Raw genomic sequence first — 19,832 nt, forward strand, 5'->3', positions numbered from 1 at the left:
ATGTCAAAGAGCAGCTTTTTTCAGAGCTCTCACAGAGGATGAAAGAGGAAGACGCAGAGGCAGATGAAAAGGTAGAGGAGGAGAACTTCCAGCAGGACACAACACTTCCTCAGATCTATCCCCGTGTCTGTCTGCGCGCCGCTGCTTATCACAAGATTCATGCAAAGAGGCCGCAACCGTGTTATCGTCAAATCACCGCCACCTCTGACAGCTGCGGCAAATTGAAAAGCAGATGATAAAAATTCTATTCCTGCTGCACAGGATAATATTTTTACTGCCAATGACAAACTGCAGCCCCCTGTGGCAGACGAAGACATACGAGCACTCAAAATCAGCCTTTGGCGTACGGCTCTAAGTCAGAACTAAAAAACTCAATCCTGTTTTGGTGAGAATAGACTTACGGGAGGCAGGATCTGGGACTGGGAGATGATGCTGTTGGGCAGGCTGTTTTGCCGGCTTTCGGTGGTGATCTCAGCCCAGGTGACCTGGAAGCCAGTGATTCTCAGGTGGGGAGCCATCCTAGAGACGCGCCACAGGAAGTTGCCGGTGATGTTGCCGTCATTGATGGAGAAGGAAGCCGTCAGGTTCTCTGGCTTAGCCAAAACCTTTGGAAGCCCTGGAGCTGTGAGGAGACAGATGGCGTTAATATTTTTTGGAAAAGTGCTTATTCACTGTCTTGCAGAGAGGCAAATAAGAACATTGATCGTGGCTGTATCCAAAAAAACGTTTAAGAAAGGCTCAAACGTTTTTTGGCTACACCACGACCTGGATGACTGAGAACCTTCACAGACATTCGATCATGTCTATGCTCTAACTGTGTAGCTAGGGCTGTTAGCATAGCATAGCATAGCATAGCAGAAAGCCAAAAACAAGGAGAAACCGCTATTTCTAAGCTGAACGTACTGATTTCCTGGAATCAACACCGGTTGCAAGAATATCATCCAGAATATTGAACCTCTCTCTTCACCCTGTATAGATTTTGTTCATCATCATCATAATTATAAATATGCTTCAGTGTCTAATTACTGTGTCAGCGCTAATTCAAATCGATTGCAAAATGCCCTTTTGGTGTCTGCTCACCTCCCTCCCCGGGGCAGGGGATGTGTTTGTGAGTCTTGCTCCGGATGGTGGCGCAGGACGGGGTGAGGAAGGTGGTACTCTCGTCCTTGGAGCGCCTCTTGGACTTCAGCATGTGAACGGTGACTTTGTACTTGCAGGAGAACAGCAGACCCGGGAGGTTGATGTAGTTCTCCTGAGCGGAGAAACACATTATTCAGCCCTGATGACTTTGACGTGTCACCCGGGTCAGGTCCCATGGAGCTACAGATATAATTAAATACACGGCACTGGGGCAGATCACATTCCCGCTCGGGCCTTCGGAAACATGCCCCCGTATTACAGGACCGCTTTGAACACTCACATGTTAGGGGTTAGGCCACTATCCCTCTATTCAAACTGCAATATAAATGATTTCTTCATTGCTTCCAAATGTAACAAAAACACAGGCACTTCAATAAAAAGCAGCAACCAAAGAGGATTAATGTCTATATTGCAACGAGCATGGCCCATAAATCCATGTTAATGAATTCGGTGCAGCAGTCTTGCACTTCACACTCATTCCTAACTTTAATCATCTATTGATCTTAACAAAAAAGGCTTTTCTCGTCTCTCTTTGAGAAAACAAAAAATCCAGCTGACTAGTGGATTTAGACCTTGCAGTAATAAAGAGGCCCTGCATTAATAGGCAGTCCCTTGGGAAAGGGTGTGTACATATATTCCCTCTGATATGAAACAGCTTTGATTAAAAGTGAATGAGGCGCTGTGCTCACATAAAAGCGCAAGCCTGGAAAACTTCCTGATGATCTATAGAAAATGGATGTATATTCCCTAGCAACCGGAGTGCCGGTTCCCAAAGAATGTGTTGATTGCCAGGCCTATGCCATCCTGCATCAGCCTGAGCTCAAACGGTTAACAACCCCCCCCACACACACACAAATCTCAGACTTTCCTACAGCGACACTACTGCATCCTAAAACAAAGCCTCATGCAGTAGCAAGGCTGGGGCCGCTGGAGGTGAATGTTCCCCCGTTCCGGGAAACATTGTTTGAGTAAATGCGTTTTATTGGCCAACACACCGCATGCCTGACCACATGACTGACTCATAATATTCAAAACAACAGCCCAGTGATTTGCCCAGTGCAAATCCAACACAACAGGGCTTTGGGTTCACTCTGCGGAGCTGTTTTCTTTAGCGGAGTTGTCCTTTCTAAGCGTCAGACAAAAGGTTAGGCGCGTGCTTTGCATAGCGTAGCCCAGAGCTGCTGATCGAGTCGCGGGTCTTAGCGGGGGCGCTCCGTGGGCCGGGAGTTGTGTGTGTGTGTGTGTGTAGCGGATGATGGAAGCTCACTCACCTGCGTGACGGATTTCTCCGGTCCCCTGGTCTCGTTGTGGCTGCAGTACTCCGGCATCCACTGGACGTGGTAGCGACTCATAGTGGGGTCTGTAGCAAGGGAAGAATGAGGAGAGTGATGTTACGCTACAGGAAAACCACTCAGTATTCAGATCTTTCACTTCTTTACGCACGAGTAAACACACGCCCCATTACAAGGACATGTCAAAATCTAATTTAGGTAAAAGCAAGGGAGTGTTATTATTAAAATCAGGCACACTGGGATGCTCGTCAGTCACTCATATTATTAGGCAAAATAATTGATTTAACTTGTCAGGGGTAAAAAAAATCGCAGTGAATTAGTTCAAGAGTAACAAGTGGCTGCAGCTCTGCTTGGAGATCAGGTTAACAGTTAATCTAAATTAAGGCTGGCTGTTCAATTTTTCCACATACGATACACATGGAAACTCTGTGTGGAAAAAGTGAAATGCATATTCATGTCACTGTGTCTTCGAAACCAAGTACAGCATTTGCGCAACATTTACTTAGTCGCCGCTGCATTGTGCCCACCGAGCATTAATCTGATATTAAAAGACAAGCTGAAATGATTAACCGATCGGTATCTCACAGATTACTACATTCCTTATCTGGGATCTGATATCACTACTTTCCATTTTTTTACTGCACGTGACAACATATGTCTCTGGAAACTTGAAAGTGCTTCTTTCTTTATCTTTGCATAATCGCATCAATCATAATCTTCTCGTTCCCAAAATCCTTTGTCTGCTCGAGGCTCATCTCGTGGACCAGACATTTAAGACATTTAACCTCTCTCTTACAGCAACATTTCCTTCATTACTGTAACGCAGCGGGGGCTTCCTCACAAACTCATCAGCTTATCTGGTCATCGCTCCTCATCTTTGCGTTACGAGATTTATTATTCATTCAACCACGCTGCTTGGTGGTGTGAAATATTTCTGCGATTAATAATTGAGTTGTGCTATGTTCACTCTTTGGCGGGGGCCTGGCTTGTAGTGGGGAGATAAAAGGGGTCCTTTGAAGGCTTAGACACAGATCTGGCACTTGAAGCCCCTGAGCCCCTGAGCTCTTTGGAAGCAGAAGAGAGGAATTACAGGGGAACCGGGAAATTGGGAAAAAAAAAATAATAATAAACAAGATATGCTTAGCCGGGTCTGACGTAGAGGGGGAAGTGGTATGTAAAACAAGGAATGGGACATGGAAATCAGGTAGAAAACAGAAGCTCGGCAGCGTTTGATAAATCGCGGCTGGAAGCGAGCCTCAGAAGTCCCGCCGCCGCCGCCGCCGGACTGCTGCCTATTGTCTGGGTGTTAGTCAGACGGCGATATATTATCTGAGCTGGTGTACAGTGCGATTCTCTTTCGTCTGCCGGAGACATCCCAGAGGCCGGGCTGCTTTGGATCACGCAGACAATGAGTGAGTGTTTAATCACGGTTCGGTTAACCTGTCCCTTTCTCCGTCACACAAACCAGATGTCCGGAGCCTCCAGCTCTCCGGGCCATCTGTACTGTATGCCTGTATGTTTACAGTAGTGGAGCGCAGGTTGTCAGAGCCAAAGCCGGGGTCATCCCTCAGACTAATGAGTAGCAGTGGCACACACACTACAGAGCAGGACCACAAAACAAGACGCAGAAAAAGAAGCTGGACCAGGATTCTGCAACACTGTAATCCCCCAGCCATGCTTGATCCCCGTCAGCATCACTCAGCTATCTGAGGCCGCGCCAAACTTGCTAACAGCTCTGGACCCGCTCCATCTCCCCCTCTCTCGCTTTCTGATTCAGCACTTGGTGTCTCACCAGGCCTCCGCTACAGCCAGGGTTTGCATTCTTGACTCTAAGATGTGGAGTTTGGCTTGGGCGATGACATATATTAGTAACATAACATAGACCAGTGAATGGGACTTGACAGGTTACCCTGAGAGCATGGCTTTCAAGGTTTCCATATTTTCACTCCGGTATTAACAGAAGGTTTGGGGAATGGACGCCGCTGGGACAGGCATTCCTTCAGGCTTTAACCCCTTGCAAGTGGTGCAATCCACCACCACCACGTCTGCTCCCTATGACATCAGGTCTTGTAAAACAAAATGGACTGCTTCACCGCTAATCCGAGTGCGAAGATCTATTAAACGCAGCTGTCAATAAATCCCATCGCACGGCTCCGGCCCCGTGTGTTTATTGTTCTTTGCTAAACGGTGGCTCCGCTCTACCAGCTCTACCATGTGCAGGTTTACACCAATTTGCCCGGCGCTCACATTACCCAGCGCTCACAGAGACACATTTGTTTCATTTACACCATATGATACCGCATTTATAAAAGGAGTCCTCCATTGTTTGAGTGAGTAAGAATCAGTCATAACGTTTTATTATGGCGTACGTGAGTCAGAGTGATTGATGGGCATAATGGAGTGATAATTAGATTCTAACAAAGCTATAAATCAGCAAAGTAGAGTGCCTACCTCCTCTGTTCTTCCAGTAGACACGGACCTGCAGCTGGCCATCCTGGTAGAAGGGCGTGCCTACCTCCAGAGGGCCAGAAGGACGTTTGGATAGGGTCGAGCCAAGAGGCGATATCTCCTCCTTCTTTGACTTGAGCAGTGATTTCGCTGGGAAGAGAAGGCAGAATATGTTCGCTGCTGTTGCTAAGACGTGACAGTGGCCGTGCCGTGGGAAATCCTCCAGCACGGAAACACACAGTTATTTCTTTATAAAGATCACAGCGGCGCACTAAGCGAAGAACAACGCGCTCTTTATGGGCGAATGCGCCGTAAGTCGCCGGGCGCACGCGTTACTGACGCTGCCAAAGTTAGAGGTTCAATTCCCTCTAGAGCCGCACGTGCACAAAGCGAGCACGCACTCGCAGCACCGGGGCTTGTTATGTGCTTCGAATGAATGCAGATGTTCTGCGAGCGTACCTTGGCCTTTACTGCTCTTTGCATTTCAAATCATTGTTTGCCCGAAGACTCTCTGTAATTTGGGTAAATTGTTTAAAAAGCAAAGCAAAAGAAAAGAAAATTGGATTCTGCTAGGCTGGTCGAGGCAGTTCCATATGGATCTGCAATCAGAACGCCGCAGCTCCATGCATGTTTGATTTTGGCTGGTGCATGACCCCGCATGGGACTCTAAATTGAATGTAGGGTAAGTGGGCTCCTGTCATTGTACGCGAAATATAATGTTACAAGACAAAATGGAAACAACGCTAGCAGCTATGTGAAGCTCTGGCACGTTGAGCCAAATGCTAATGTCAGCATCCCGTCATGCTAACAATAATACTAACATGTGCGGGAATGCAAGAACATGCACAAATGAGGGTATTTAATGGTGTTTGGCAGAGATTGGGTTATAAACCAAAATTGCAAGTCAACAGGGTGAGCTGTATCTGTGAAAATATCCATGGACCAACCTTGGCATCCTTACAGAATGCTGCTATTGATGCTTAAAACAACAAACAAAGCATATAATGTTTACCTGATTCGTTATTCTGGGCGGTACTGAAGTGGAGGGAGGCCTTGGAGCTCTTCAGGCGCACCTGCCCCCAGTATGTGACAGCCTGCAGCTCCACAGTGTAGCTGCTGTTTTGTTGCAGCCCCTCCAGATCCACCCAGCTCTGAGCCTGTGACAAGAGAAAACACTTGGAAGTTGGCATTTGCATGTAACCGCAGTGTCACTTGAGCCTCCGCTCAAAGGCCCTGTCACTGCACCAGTCGAGAGCTCCAACTCGACTCGGCCCCAGCCAACGCCAAGGCCTGTGGGAAAACCCTTCTTATTAAGAACACATGTGGAGCAGAGGAAGGGATCGTGGCGAGGAGATAGCCTTCGGGGCCTCGCAAGAGAGCCATGTTATCAGAGCCTCCCAGGGCTTCTTCACTGTGTTTGACTTCCAGCATTCCACCATCAGCGTGAACTTGATGAGTTCTTGTTATTGACTGTGCGTTGTTTTGACATTCCTCCACCAGCAGGCTGCTTTCAAAGCCCCGAGGTGCCAAAGTGGAAACCAGTAGTACATGTGTCAATAGGTGTCTTGTGTCTCCCACCTCTGTCTTCTCCGTGCCACATCTGCTACGCGTTCCAAAAATGTATTCAGGAGAAGACACCGTGGAGGTGTGCGTGGACCGTCTAGACAATCTGTCTTTCTCCCGAGCCTCTAATGAAATGCTCTTCGCAGTTACTGAGACACAGTGATGTGCTATCAGGTCACACGTTACTGAAAATACTTTGGAAACAGCCCAAGAAAATGTATAAATACCAAATTTATTCAGTTATGCGCAAACAAGTCTGATTTTTGAGGACACTCCGAGATCTGGTGATATGATTTATTTATAAGGCCAGTTCAATTTATACTTGCTTTTTATGTAAAAGCATATAAAACTTTTATAATACTGTCAAAATAGTGTAATCGCTGCTTGTTTTAGCTAATCTGTATGTGAAAGTGAGGCTTTTGTCTGTGACATCCCAGAAAAAACCCATAAAACCTCTTCTTTCTGGCCGGGGCAAATAGTTGGGAAGCCTCCAGTAGGCAATCAGCTAATCCAAGGAGTAACAAGGGCATTAATAAAAGGAATCAGAGGCACTTTATGACATGTATGTCATTATTAGAGAATGTTTCTTGGATGCTTTGAGCTATGAAATATAATTGTGAGCACAGTTGAGCAAACACTGGATTTTCAAGCTCCTGGAATCTGTGTCAGAAATAAAACTGCAAAAAAAAAAAAAAAATCATACCACGTTTAAGAAATAACTCAATTATGCAATCAAACGCTGAAAATGAAGGAAAGCTTCAAGATACCGAGCGAAAAATGCTAACAACAATACAAGCTGAGATACTTAAGAAACACAGACCTTGAAATCATGATTAATCGCTATAAACAGGGCTATCCATCACACTTAACTGTGTTTAAGTGTTCTTTCATCAGTACAAGGAATTAAAACAATGAAGAGCTTATTGTATCAATCTGTGTTTGACTGATCCCCTGTTCCGTGTTTATCTTGGTTTTCCTGCGTCGATGCTGATAAAGATGTGTTGAAACTGGGCGAAAAGATGCTGAAAAGAAAAGCCTTGGAAGAGACCTTGCAGTCTCAGAGCGTGGATAAAGGAAAGAGAGGAATAAGAGATGACGATTACCCCATTGGTGGTCTTTCTCCGTTTCTTCTTGGACGGCACCATGGACTTGGAGGGCACGGTCCAGCTCCAGAACACTTTGTAGTGATGTATGGGAATGTCGGGCTCCTCTGGCAAGGTCCAGTTGAGACGAGCCGTCACCAGGCCTTCGTCACCCAGCGTCACGTTGGTGACACGCAGACTGGTCGGTCTGGGAGGGGCGGACGGATCTGAAGACAACAGGAAACAACACTGTCAGTACTGATTTTTATGCATCTGTGGAGATTTATGGAAGGAGACAAAGGAGGCCTCTGTTTTCCTGTATGTGACAAACCTTAGGCCACGATGTTTTTCTTCAGTTTTAAAGGGGAATTAGCATTTTTTTACAAACTGGACCTTATTTCTGTCATAAAACACGATTGTTTACTCACCCATATAACTTTGGTGTCATTTGAAGTCGTTCGGAACATATTTAGATCCGCGTATATATCCATATAGTGGGAGTGACTGGGGCACCGAAACGCAGCCTCATCCGGGGTCTGTAGATTGACCTACTAACCTCTGACCTGGATGATATCATCTCTGAGCGCCGCGTGCACCCCGCACAGGTAACTCTGGACTAAACGGGCAATAGCACTGGTGTATCATAACAAAATATTGGTGAAATAAACGAGTTTCGCGGCAGATAATGCGTTATTTAGAGGCTGCGTTTCGGTGCCCCATTCACTTCCACTATATGAATATACGCGGATCTAAATAGCTGCCGAACGACTCCAAATGACACCAAAGTTATATGGGTGAGTAAACGATCGTATTTTATGCCAGAAATAAGGTCCAGGTTGTGAAAAACAGTAATTTCCCTTTAAGGTAGAACATATTACAAGGCAGGACACCTTTCAGCACTGCAGTCTGCATTGCAGTGGAGCAGCGGGACAAGTATGACACTGTGTAATTAGTCCTTCATTGACAATCTGCCATGAGATGTTATGACAGGTGCCATGTCATGTCCATGACAGCGTTGGGCAGGACGGCGAGCGCAGGTCGAGGGTTAACAAACACATGCTGTCCACTTTGGCTCCACACTCAACATTCCTGCGCTCTAACTAGCGTTTGTGTGCGTGTTCGGAGAGGAGCCGGCTCTGAACCCATCCACATGCGCCGCGACCCGGCCTGCTGTCGGCTGCTGATGTCAGCCTGGTGCAGCGGGACAGGCGGGTCCGCGTGCCAGGGGCCGCACCAGAGGCAACGGCTCTCTAATGAGAAAATGATGCACGCCACAGCCCTTCTGGCTCTCCTGCCCCCTCCCACCTGAAACGCATTTAATCCGGACACATCGGTTCGCCATACCAGCTGATGCCGGCCGCGCAAGATAAATAAGCAGTCAGGTTTTTACAAATTGCCCTTACAAAGTGTACTACGGCAAAATTGCATTCAGATGACACGGCTGCGCTGCACAAATAACAATGGCACGAGAGAACGGCCGGGAGTTCATCAAACCCATGACAGCTCTCATCAATCTATCAACGTTCTGGCACTGATTGGCCTGATTGGAGATCGCTTTCCATCCCTGCAGCAGAATCATTTTCCCACCTGGTGTCTGGCTCCATCTGACAGCCATCCAGAATGCTCTGGGGAATAAATGTATGACGAAGGATTGACGCGTCAGGTCAACACACCGCCAAACACGAGAATATATCTTGTGTTCGGTATTAATTCCAGTATTTGGCAGAACACGGTGATGACATTTGCTGGCACTCCATCAGTAAAAGCCTTTATGTATGTATGCGAAAGAATAAAAAAAAATAATATTTAATGTGCTGTAAGTTGATCTGTTGTGCACCGAGTAAAGCCAAGCGATCTTCATAATGCAGACGCAGTTTCACATGATCTAGATCTACATATGCTGCTCAAGGCGTAACAAGTGTGCGCGCGGCTTCGCCTCTACATGCCAAACAAAAACACGGTATCTGACATGAATCCGATACAATCTAGACTGCGGACCTGTAATCCCTGGGAACCGCAAAACAACGGCCCATAACTGTAACAAATGCCACCTGCAGCACAACGCGGCTATTAAGGGAGCGCAGTAGTCGAGCCGGATTCCATCAGAGTTTGTTCACTAATCTGCGGCAAAGATCTGAAATGGGGCTGCGTTACGTCACCGCGCCTTGGAAGCAAGACAACACTTGCATTCATTTGAAAACTGCTGTATCCTGACTAATTTAGACGTATTACATTTTATGTGACTGTAAAGAGGGGAAAGCCCTGCTTTGAAGAGGATCTTATTGCAGCGCAGAAAATAAATGTTGTGCGCACCCGGTCCCTCCTCATTACTCGCAGTCGGCTTGGCATCGGCATGAATTTCATTTAGCTCGCTGAGCAAATGCGTGGAAACTGTGGAGGGGACTCAATTATTTAGAGTTCAGGTTAACAAGGTAGAATCCAACGGTTTCGCACTTAAATCCAGTTTTAAATAAACACATCCAAGCGTTGTGAGCTCCATTAGTCAAATGTGATAAATGTATGTCTGTCTGTAGCGGTTAAGCTTCGGTCATAATCAATTTGCCGCTTAATGGAGCAATGGTTGAACAGAGAAAAGTGGAGCTGAACGCAAACATAATCTATTAAAATAACAAAATATACCGTTGAGTCATGATAAACTTAGCCTGGCTGACGCACAAAGGGAGCATTCACCCCACAAACATGTTTATTCATGTTCCTATAAGAAGTCAAGTCAAGTCTTTAAGCCCTTTCCCAAAGGTTTCCACCTGTTCCAAGGTCTTGACCATAGCAAATGGAGAGCAGTGAGTGTCAAACAGGAACTTACACATGCAGCAAGGCCACACACACACACACACACACACACACACACACACATGCATATGTCCGTTACACACACAGACCTCTGGAAGAGCGGAAGTGTTTGCTGGGTGCAGTGAAGCCGCGGGTCCCGTGGACGTTGACTGCCGCAACTCTGAACTGGTACCATCTGCTGGCTCTGATGTCAGCCAGTTGGATGCGCTCCTCTGCAGTCTGAGGGACAGATGGGAGGGAAAGCAAACCACGGGGGTCAGGGTTTACGCAGGGTCACAGCCCCATGTGAGCTTGCTGCCACATCAGTCATCTGCGTGTTTTCTCTTTGCCAAACTTTCAAAGACACTGCGACTGCGAGGAATGTGCAACCGTGTGCAACAGTCTGTCAGCGCAGCGCTAGCAATTTCACAGCTGTAGCATGTGGCACGCTGGGACATGTGAATTTAATTTTAACAGCAGTCTGATCAAAAGAATAACCCTGCACAGCAAGATTAATTAGATCAAAAGACAAGCGCTTTCAAAAATATCTCAAAAACATTTGCCTATGTTCTGCATGCATGACGCTTAGCTTGTACCTGTGCAACTGTCTGCCACTCCGTGGCGTCATCCTCACTGGGATGGATGCCGTAGTTCCAGCGGCGCTGCACCACGTAGAGGGCCGGCTCCACGGAGATGTTGAACTTGGAGGACCAGCGGATCTCCAGCTGACCTGACGGCTGCTCCAGGAACACCAGCTCTTTCCTTGGCTTCAGGGGGACTCCTGAAAACACAAGCAAGCATGTTGATAGCATGAGTTAATATCACCACTGTGTGGAACGCTGTAGGTGTGATTCAATGTGAAACCTGATGTTTTCCTCCCGTGGGCTAAAGCGCTGCAAGTTGGAAAGATGGACGACACCATCACAGTTGGGCAGATGCAGATTTGAAAATGAGACATGACCTCATTGCAATAGATTTAATACATGCTGTGGGTCAGCAGCATCATCTTTCCACTGTGACAGATTGTGATATTTCAAGGCCAGAGTGTTTTAGTGGCTGCTCTTCTTCGTGGCGATACACGTAGTTTGCACGCAGGTATGCGAGAAGGGATGCATGCGACTTCTCTCCCTTTCTCACTCAGAGACGCAAGATGTTCCAGCACAAACATGCACCCGTGTACGCGAAGTCAATTTGCATCATTGAACTTCACATTCAGCCGTCCGCGCGACGTCGATGTGGCCATGTGCAATAAATTAGAGATTTATTAAGTGCGGGACTGGGCCAAACACTCAGCCAAGTCAGACTGACTCTCTCAGGCAAAATTTATTGCGGCGGAGACGTAGTGAGTTGTTGATTGAGCGCCGGGCACAGTGATAATGAGATGGAGATTGGAAAAGCAAGTTTGGAAGTACAGGAGAAGGCTGAACACATCCCACAGTTCTCAATAAATCACCTAGCACTTCAGACCATTATGCCGGACCTCTATTGCTGCTGAACGGCGCGCTGCTGCTTCGCATTTATAAACAGCACCGCCGCGCGCTCAAGGCTACGGCGCAGCATGACGGTAAACAGCATAATCAAGACAGAATTCTGCATGCAGAGCATTTGATCTACTTATATCTCCATTCAGTCTTCATACAGGGAGTGTAAGAGATTGATTGATGCACATGAAATCCAGGAAGATGGAGGAGGGTCCTTGAGCCGCATGCATATGGAGTCAGTACTTTGCTTTGTCGCACCGATAACAGCTTTCTGCATACTAACAGCTGGGGGTCATTGTGCTGTGGTTTCACAGCTCTACAGCAGAGCGCGTGTGTTTGTGTTTGTGTGTGTGCGCGCGCACGGACAAACGTGTCACGTTCCCTGCGCAATAATCAACACCAAGGTAACCGCAGCGTTCCTCTGCTCCCTCCGCCTTAGCTCATCTCCCCACAAAGTCACACAAGCACTCCTGCGAAGCACAAACCACACACGCACGCCGAAACACAACCACTCACACACACACCACCCCCCTCTCTCTCTCTCTCCCTCTCTCTCTTCCGCAACGTGTGGGAGGACAACGAGTACGCTTTCTCTCAGCTTTCCCTTTCCAAAGATAACTTTTGGGTCCGGTTTGGTCCAAAACAAATCACGCAGCATTCCGTTTTTCAATGGCCACACGCTTACTCCAAACCATGATGCAACCGCCGCTGAAGCGCGATCAAGAGCACGTCGTTCATTCATGTCTTGATCACGCCAACAATTACACTGCAGGAATATAATTCTCAATACTCACGCACATACTGTCATAATGACTCCTCTAATTACAGGGGCTGGGGAAAACGCTGCTTGTAGCGCAGCGACTTACAGTAAACCCGAGGATGGCCCGTGGACTTGATTGACTCGCCGACTTGTTGCGACAGTGTGAACGTGTCTCTCTGTAGTATTTATTTAATGTGGACATCCACATTTTTTTTCCACATTGTGTTGTGAAATGTCTTTTGATCTGAAAAAAAAAAGCAAACAAGTTGGCTTGCGTCACATGTGGCGCTACTTCTTCTAGAGAAGTAGAAGAGACTAATAAATAAGCACACTTTAAACTTTGAGACAACATTGCAGAACAGCGGTTGATGCTACTGATGTAAAGAACAGAAGAAACTTTGTTACGCATCAAAAGCTCGGTGGGGGTCCAGTGTCTCAGGGATCCTGACATTTTTTTCCTGTCGGGGACATACACAAGAGCTGGGGAACCTTAACCTGAACACACACCGACACACACACACATCTGAGAGTGATCTCAGTGGGGGAAACGCTCCATTTCTTACCGCTTGTGTTTGCTAATGGCTTCCAGCATCATGGCTCATCATGGCGAGGGCTGCATACGCACTTGCGCACACACAGAAACAATTACGCTCTTCAAACCATGAGCATCTAATTAGACCTTTAACACTGAGGACCGGGACAGGAATTCCATCCGGACTTTCAGCAAAACGCTCAGACGTAATTCGGCGTAAGTGCAGCGCTGACTCGCGACCCGCCGTGAGCTCAGTTGTTTGGACTAAATCAGCGGGGAGGCCGCCTGATTCGAAGGTCTCACAACGCGGTGAATGGTTTCCATTGACTGGGTCCCTGTATTGAAATTTTCAAGGTCACGCCTGCTTTCATCTCTTTCCCCGGTTAACGTGCTGTACACCTTCTGAGCATGACATCCACCGTGAAGTCCCTCGGGTTTTTTTTTCTCCCCCCAAATCAAATATAAATACTTGCATGCTGTTCTGTGTGCTCAAACTCACAAATCACATGCTCTTGAGGCTCACCACCAAATACAGTACGCACATGCTAAGACATACTGCAGTGTGATTCAAAGCATACGCAGCTACAGTGTGTGCAGCAGCAGTTCAAAGCCTGATTTAGACTCATCTTCCACTGCTCTCACTTCAACATCTCCTCAACTTTGTTATGGCCTCGGGCTGCCAGAGATTGTGCGCTGACAGTGTATATAATGCGGTTCCAGCTCCCATCTCCAAGTTCAGAGGCCCCGTGGTTCTCTCACATAACGACTCAGCGCCCTCAGAGCATCCAGCCGCCTTGGGCAGCTCTATTAAACAATTTTACTGGGGCAAAGATTCCTGGGTACATCTGTGACTGTGAAACCCTCAAGCTTATCCTGCAAATTCAATACTGAAGATATATTCCAATTTACGGCAGAGGCAGCATGAGGGACGTGTGGGCGAGGTACAATGCAAAGAGATGAAATAAAGATTTATGGTTGCGAGCAAGTTGTCAGAAACTGAAGATAATCTGCGTTTGCGTCACTGGGATTTCGAATGAATGCGAATTATTAAAAAAACGCGCGAGCTGCAGCGATTAATCACATTAAAAACATGACGTTTGCATTGGAGTCAATATGAAATAGCATTTATATTGGCGATGATTCATCCGATGAACCATGTTACTGTGATCTGGCTCCTCTTGGAAACAGTGCTGAGCAATTACTAAATAAAGAGAAATGTATAGGGACAACAACACAGTCTGTTTAGACACTATGCATATCAGCCTGGCTTCCTCCAACTAATAAATCATGTTTTTAATATAATAAAGTCAGATTTTTCTTCCAGACTATTTTATCTTGCAATTTGTTTTTATTGCTTTGTAGCAACATAACAAACTTGATTTCTCATTTTAGTTAATGAACTTAGATGAAGGTCTGACCACAGTTTAAGAAGATACACATAAAAGTATGCCAAAAAAAAAAACATATTCACCAAAATTGGATTAAATGGTGAAGCAAAACATTGGTATTAGCAATTTATTCAGCGTAAACAGGATTTACTTTCAAGGAGGAGCTGGAACAAGCCGATTCAAAAGACTGCTTATAAAGCCAAGAGCTTAAATTTAATAAAGCAAAATGATGACGTTCGTGATATAAAAATATGAAACTCAATGTTAATATACTGTTGGGCATTGGCATGGCCCAACACTGACAAAGTAAGTAGTTTTGTAGATATTTTAGAGTTTTCCCATCATTTCCAGGAAAACTGTTTAAAAGAAATGCTGGTGACTCATCCTGCACTGGGGGGCGTTTACTAATTTTGCATCCAATCAGAGCACAGTGGAATTTTCTGGGAAGGGGCGTCGGCCTCCCCAGCTCTGTTCTTACAGGAAACGCATAAATATATCTGGACACAATCAGCACTTCATTAGATTTACTCTAAGCTGAAATCAAAACTAGGGATGGACCGAAAATTTTCGGCTGAAAACCGAAAATGCACTTTTCGGCCATTTTCGGCTGAAAATTGCTGCGGTTGTTGCTTGTATCATCACAACATCCCGTTTCGGCCGTGTTGTTTCGGCGATAAATTTTCGGCCGAAAAATTTCGGTGCATCCCTAATCAAAACGGTAATATAAGAATGTTGAAGACATTTTTGACGACACAATAGTATTACTGATCAAAAACGAATCTAAAAACACAAATAACAAAACTGCAGGCACTTTAGAATTATTACAGTAATAGAACAAAAAGGAGCAGCCAACAGTCTATGTACCTCCAATTCCTCTGCAAGGTAACACTTTTTTAATGTGACCCGCCGAGGATGGAAAACTACTTGTGCCATGTGCATGATGAAAATCAAGTTGAGAAAAAATACTGCGTGTTTGCACTGTAAACTGATACGCCGCTTTCTGTTGTACTTCTGACAAAATATCTGCTCAAGGAGGGCTCTTGCTCTTGTATTTATTAAACCTCAAGACCGGGCTGTCGCCAAGTCAACCAGGACTGAACCTTTACAAGTTACAACTTAGCAATTTGCTGCTGCAGAGTGACGCAACAGAACGTGATGCAAGTTTATTTGCCTTTGGCCATTACCTTTGTAGAGATTCTTGGGCAGCTGGCAGGTGTGGCCGCAGCCGTTGGAGCAGCACTTTTTGACAGCCGAACACTCTCCATCCTCCTCGCAGCTCTCCACGCAGGCCGCCGCGAAGCCGCTGGCCTTCTCCGGGGCAGGGCAGTCGCCTTGCTTCAATCCCTCTATGGACTTTAAGAACTCACAGCTTGTAAGACACTCGTAGTGCTTCTTGGGAAAGAGGGGCTGAAGAAGAAGAAAGGGATAGAAGGAGAGGAAAAATATATGTCAGATTACGTTTTTTTTTAAGACCAACCTGCCTGGCTACAAACAGGCAGTGATTGTGCTGTTTACATTTCAGCTCATGACTCAGTGGAGCGGCGAGTACATTAAACAGCTCTGATTCAGGCTCGCGGAGGCCGCCGTTACCGCGCAGAAAGAGTTACTTCACACTCCTTTCAAACTTTCCCCCTTACTGAATTTTCCCACTGGGTCTGAAAAGCTCCAATCTGAGGTAACCACAGCATTTGCGGTAGTGACATACCTCACATAAATCTTGGCACTGGTTTTCCTTCAGGTCCCAGGATTCCTTGCAGGGCTCCAGGCACTGTGAAAAGGGAGAAGGGTGTCAGTTCTTCAAAGAAGCAGCCACATCAAAGAGGCGCTGCTGAGGAGATGGTGCCTCGTGCGCTGGCCGCCTGACAGGCATCTCACTCAGGCACTTCCCCTACCTCAACTGCCGGCCACGCCCCTTTTTGTTTCGGACGCCCAGCGTTAAACATTTTGTCGTCTACAAAAGCAAACATGGGGCGAGGGGGTTGCCTGTTGCAGGGAGACGCGCACATGCCGTCTGCAGAAAAATACTTGGGTCGTGCTTGGTGTAGGCCCTGACAGATTCTCTCTTCACGCCTTAACAATACTCGCCTCCTACTGCCTCAGCCTTATTCTCATCCTGCCACTTCTCCTGCTCTTGTCTGGGCTTGATACACTCCGGCCCTGGCACTAAACTCCCTTCTCGTCACCATCCCGAACAGAGAGCGTTTAATAAATGATACACTTAGTTTAATGTTCTTGGGATTGCCTTTTTTTTTTTTTTTTTTAACACGTGGAACGAATTTAGTGAACGCTTGGAACCGGCGCGGGATAAAAGTAAAACCTCAGCAGCTCGAAGTTATTTTTGCCAAACATAATGGGATGATAAAATTTAAAATGAAAGTTTACCAATCACGCCAAGCTCCCCTCGCTTTATATACAACAGCTCACCCCGAACGAATCAAACTCAATAAAAGCGAATGTAATGTAACGCAAAAGGCCCACGCACGTCCAACGGAATCTGGCGGATCCCGCTGCACGGAAGGGAATGTGCTCGGATTGGGACCGAGAGAGGAGATAGGGTCTTGTGCGCTCCTGCTGCTGGCCGCCGAGAGCTGGTGTGAAAGAGGAGAGCGGGCTCAGTCAAAACACTGCCAGGGTGCTTCTGTACTGCACTGGGAGCAGCCCAAACCGCACCAACCGACGACCTGCCAAAGTCACTCATTCAACTCGATTTAATTTAGACTCCTTCGCCGGCTACAGCGCTAAGGTTGTAAATTTTCAACACATTCTTCTGCATTCCTCATCCAGGACGGTCCAATACGTCGGTTAGTGGGAGGGGGGAGACATGATACGAAGACCTGCCATCAGCGGAGGTTCACTTTTGAAAAAGAGACTCTTTGAAACAGAATTATGTAAGGTAGAGTACAGAGGAATGGGTAAACGGGGGAACCTACTGAGGAGACTGCAAGAGACGCTAGCTGATGTAAGAAATTTCACATCTCGGTCAGGCTGCCAGAGTTGTATTTATTACCCTTTAATTCGCTCATTAGCCAGCTCTGTCATTATTATGCCATTGCCAGTGAAAAGTTTATTTGCTTTTTATGGAGTGCGGTGGACGGGCGCATGATGAAACATAAACCTCGCTTCTGAAGGAACGTGCTGCAATCAGGCCCATGCACAAGTCCGCCAGCAGTCGATTACACCCTCGCGCCTGCGTCGGGGGGCTTCGCCTCGCCCGGCACTGACCGAGGCGGCCGACGAAACCCTGCGCGGACAGTGCGCTGAGTGTTAAACGGCCGGCTGCGGAGAACGGAGAACGTTTGGACGGCGAAGATATTTTCTTAATTACTTCACAGTAATATAGATATCACCCCGGCAATACAAAAAAGTGCCAAGAGGAACAAACGGACACCTCGGAGGATTATGACAGCAGGGAGCTCCAAAAGAAACTAATGTGGTTTCTACAGAGCTGATCAGGTGTAACCACTGTAACACCTCGGAGATTTAAGATGACATACGAGCTCAACTGCTCTGGCCAAGTTATGAATCAGGCCGTGCAGCTTAAAAATCATCTGCTATTAATAATACGGTGACCTTATATCATTAATTCTGTTCTCAATCGCGTCCTCTGGGAGCGGAGCCTGCGGCTCAGCAGCAGCAGCAGCAACCTCAGCATCCCTGGCTCATACAAGCACCACACTGGAACAATGAGGTGTTGAGGCAATAACTGCGCGCCGCACCAGCGTCTAAAGGACACTCTGCCAGTAGACGCACATGTTAAAGCCCCCAAATCCCTTCTACAAATCACTGAACATACACACCATAAGCCCGGGGATCAAGCTCATTTTACTCATTGAAAGATTGTGTGTGTGCACGGACTCAATGCATTCCTCTGGCTTTTCATGAGGATGAATCCTTTTCTGGTTCACCACAGTCACAACTATACAAGTGAGAATAGAATCGTCGTTACCTCAAGATGCTCGGGCCTGTGTGCCAAGCAGCATGAATTAACACAGCACATTGCGTACCGAAGATATTGCAACACAGATCAGAATGCTGGCTGTGTATTCAGTGTTGTCTCACCCTCAGTTTTTTTTTCTCCCCTCTTCAGGGCAAAAGTTCCCAAGTAACAAAAACCGTTGAATTACACAAGGAACTTTATAAATTTGCCAGGACGGTGTTTTGTTTTTTTCCTTAAGGAGTGGATATATTGTAAATTACATCCAAAAAAAAAAAAAAAAAGATAAGCGTGTGTGTCGAGGCGGAGACTTCCCTGCAGGTGTGCTGAAAACTGACAATCTGTCAGCGTTTCCCCCCAGCCACACCCACAACCTGACATTGAAGTAGGGATGAGGAGGGCCGACGACAGATGTCTTGCCAAAGCAAATAAGGACGGCTGGATATAATTACAAAGGTGCTCTCATCAATCAAGATTCCCGATTCTTATTTACACAGTTCGGGTTCTCAGTCTAAACCATGTCGCCGATGCCGTCGAAAATATGCTTGGGACGGAGCCATTGCATATTTTCTAGGAGCTCTTGTGCAACTTTTTTTTTTTTTTTTTTTTTATTCGGGGTGTGCCACCTCTGCTCCATCCAGACACACAACCTCGTGTTCCTGAAACGTGCACTTCTGCTTTTTATGTGTTTAAAGATCCTGCCATTAAATGTTAATTACGACAAAACCAAAAAGAAAACTGCTAAATCACTTCCTCAAACTTCCTCCTGCATGTGCGTATTAAGCACAAATATGCGCTGCCACCATATTCAAGGGACTGCATTGGGAAATATCTGCTGTGTTTAGCATTAGCACACATATCTAGCGTTTGAGAAGTAATCTGGGAAGATGCACCATGGCACTTGAGAAGATGTCAATGTCTGTCTGTCTCAAGCAAAGTTCTAAGGCTGGCAATGCAGCTGCCATCTGCTTGAGAAGCATAATAGGCGGTTTAGACTTCTGCGTGAAGTTGACGCAAAAAGTAACCCTACGTAAAACCCTAGCGCCGCAACTGACGTGCACCACCCCAGAAATGTAACTGCAAGAGCCGCGATTGATCCGCTTGGTGTTATCATATTTCCGCCAACTGCTTCTGCATCTCCGCAGTTTTCAAACTGATTGTTTCGGATCAATAAAGCATTGAGGAAAGGTTAACTGGGGAGGTTCGGAGATGCAAACGTTTGTATGCATTGTCTTTCTGCGAACTTTCTGCAAAAGTTTCAGTCGCCATTGTTGAAAGTGAAGCAGGAAGTAGAAACAAAAATCTAACCCACTTGCAAAAAAAGCGCCAACTAGTGTTTGGGTGGTGTTTTTACACAGCGAGCCAGACTAACAAGCGTACAAGTATAAATGGCTTGCACCGGCGTAGGTTACGTGCGTGGGT

At 46.5% G+C, this 19,832-nt stretch overlaps 1 protein-coding gene across 1 annotated transcript in view; it reads right to left on the minus strand.

The window, feature by feature from the left end:
* anos1 (anosmin 1) overlaps positions 1-19,832 on the minus strand; it is a 40,070-nt gene that overhangs the window by 2,985 nt on the left and 17,253 nt on the right. The window contains exons 3-12 of the mRNA XM_084544589.1: positions 16,182-16,244; positions 15,661-15,883; positions 10,912-11,096; positions 10,426-10,555; positions 7,547-7,752; positions 5,893-6,037; positions 4,884-5,030; positions 2,412-2,500; positions 1,081-1,252; positions 402-622 (exon numbers count right to left, since the gene is read on the minus strand). Coding sequence (XP_084400715.1) covers positions 402-622; positions 1,081-1,252; positions 2,412-2,500; positions 4,884-5,030; positions 5,893-6,037; positions 7,547-7,752; positions 10,426-10,555; positions 10,912-11,096; positions 15,661-15,883; positions 16,182-16,244 — 1,581 coding nt within the window. The remainder of the gene's footprint in view (positions 1-401; positions 623-1,080; positions 1,253-2,411; positions 2,501-4,883; positions 5,031-5,892; positions 6,038-7,546; positions 7,753-10,425; positions 10,556-10,911; positions 11,097-15,660; positions 15,884-16,181; positions 16,245-19,832) is intronic.

This window comes from Chelon labrosus (genome assembly GCF_963514085.1).
Source record: "Chelon labrosus genome assembly, chromosome: 5".
In the NCBI taxonomy this organism is placed as follows: domain Eukaryota; kingdom Metazoa; phylum Chordata; class Actinopteri; order Mugiliformes; family Mugilidae; genus Chelon; species Chelon labrosus.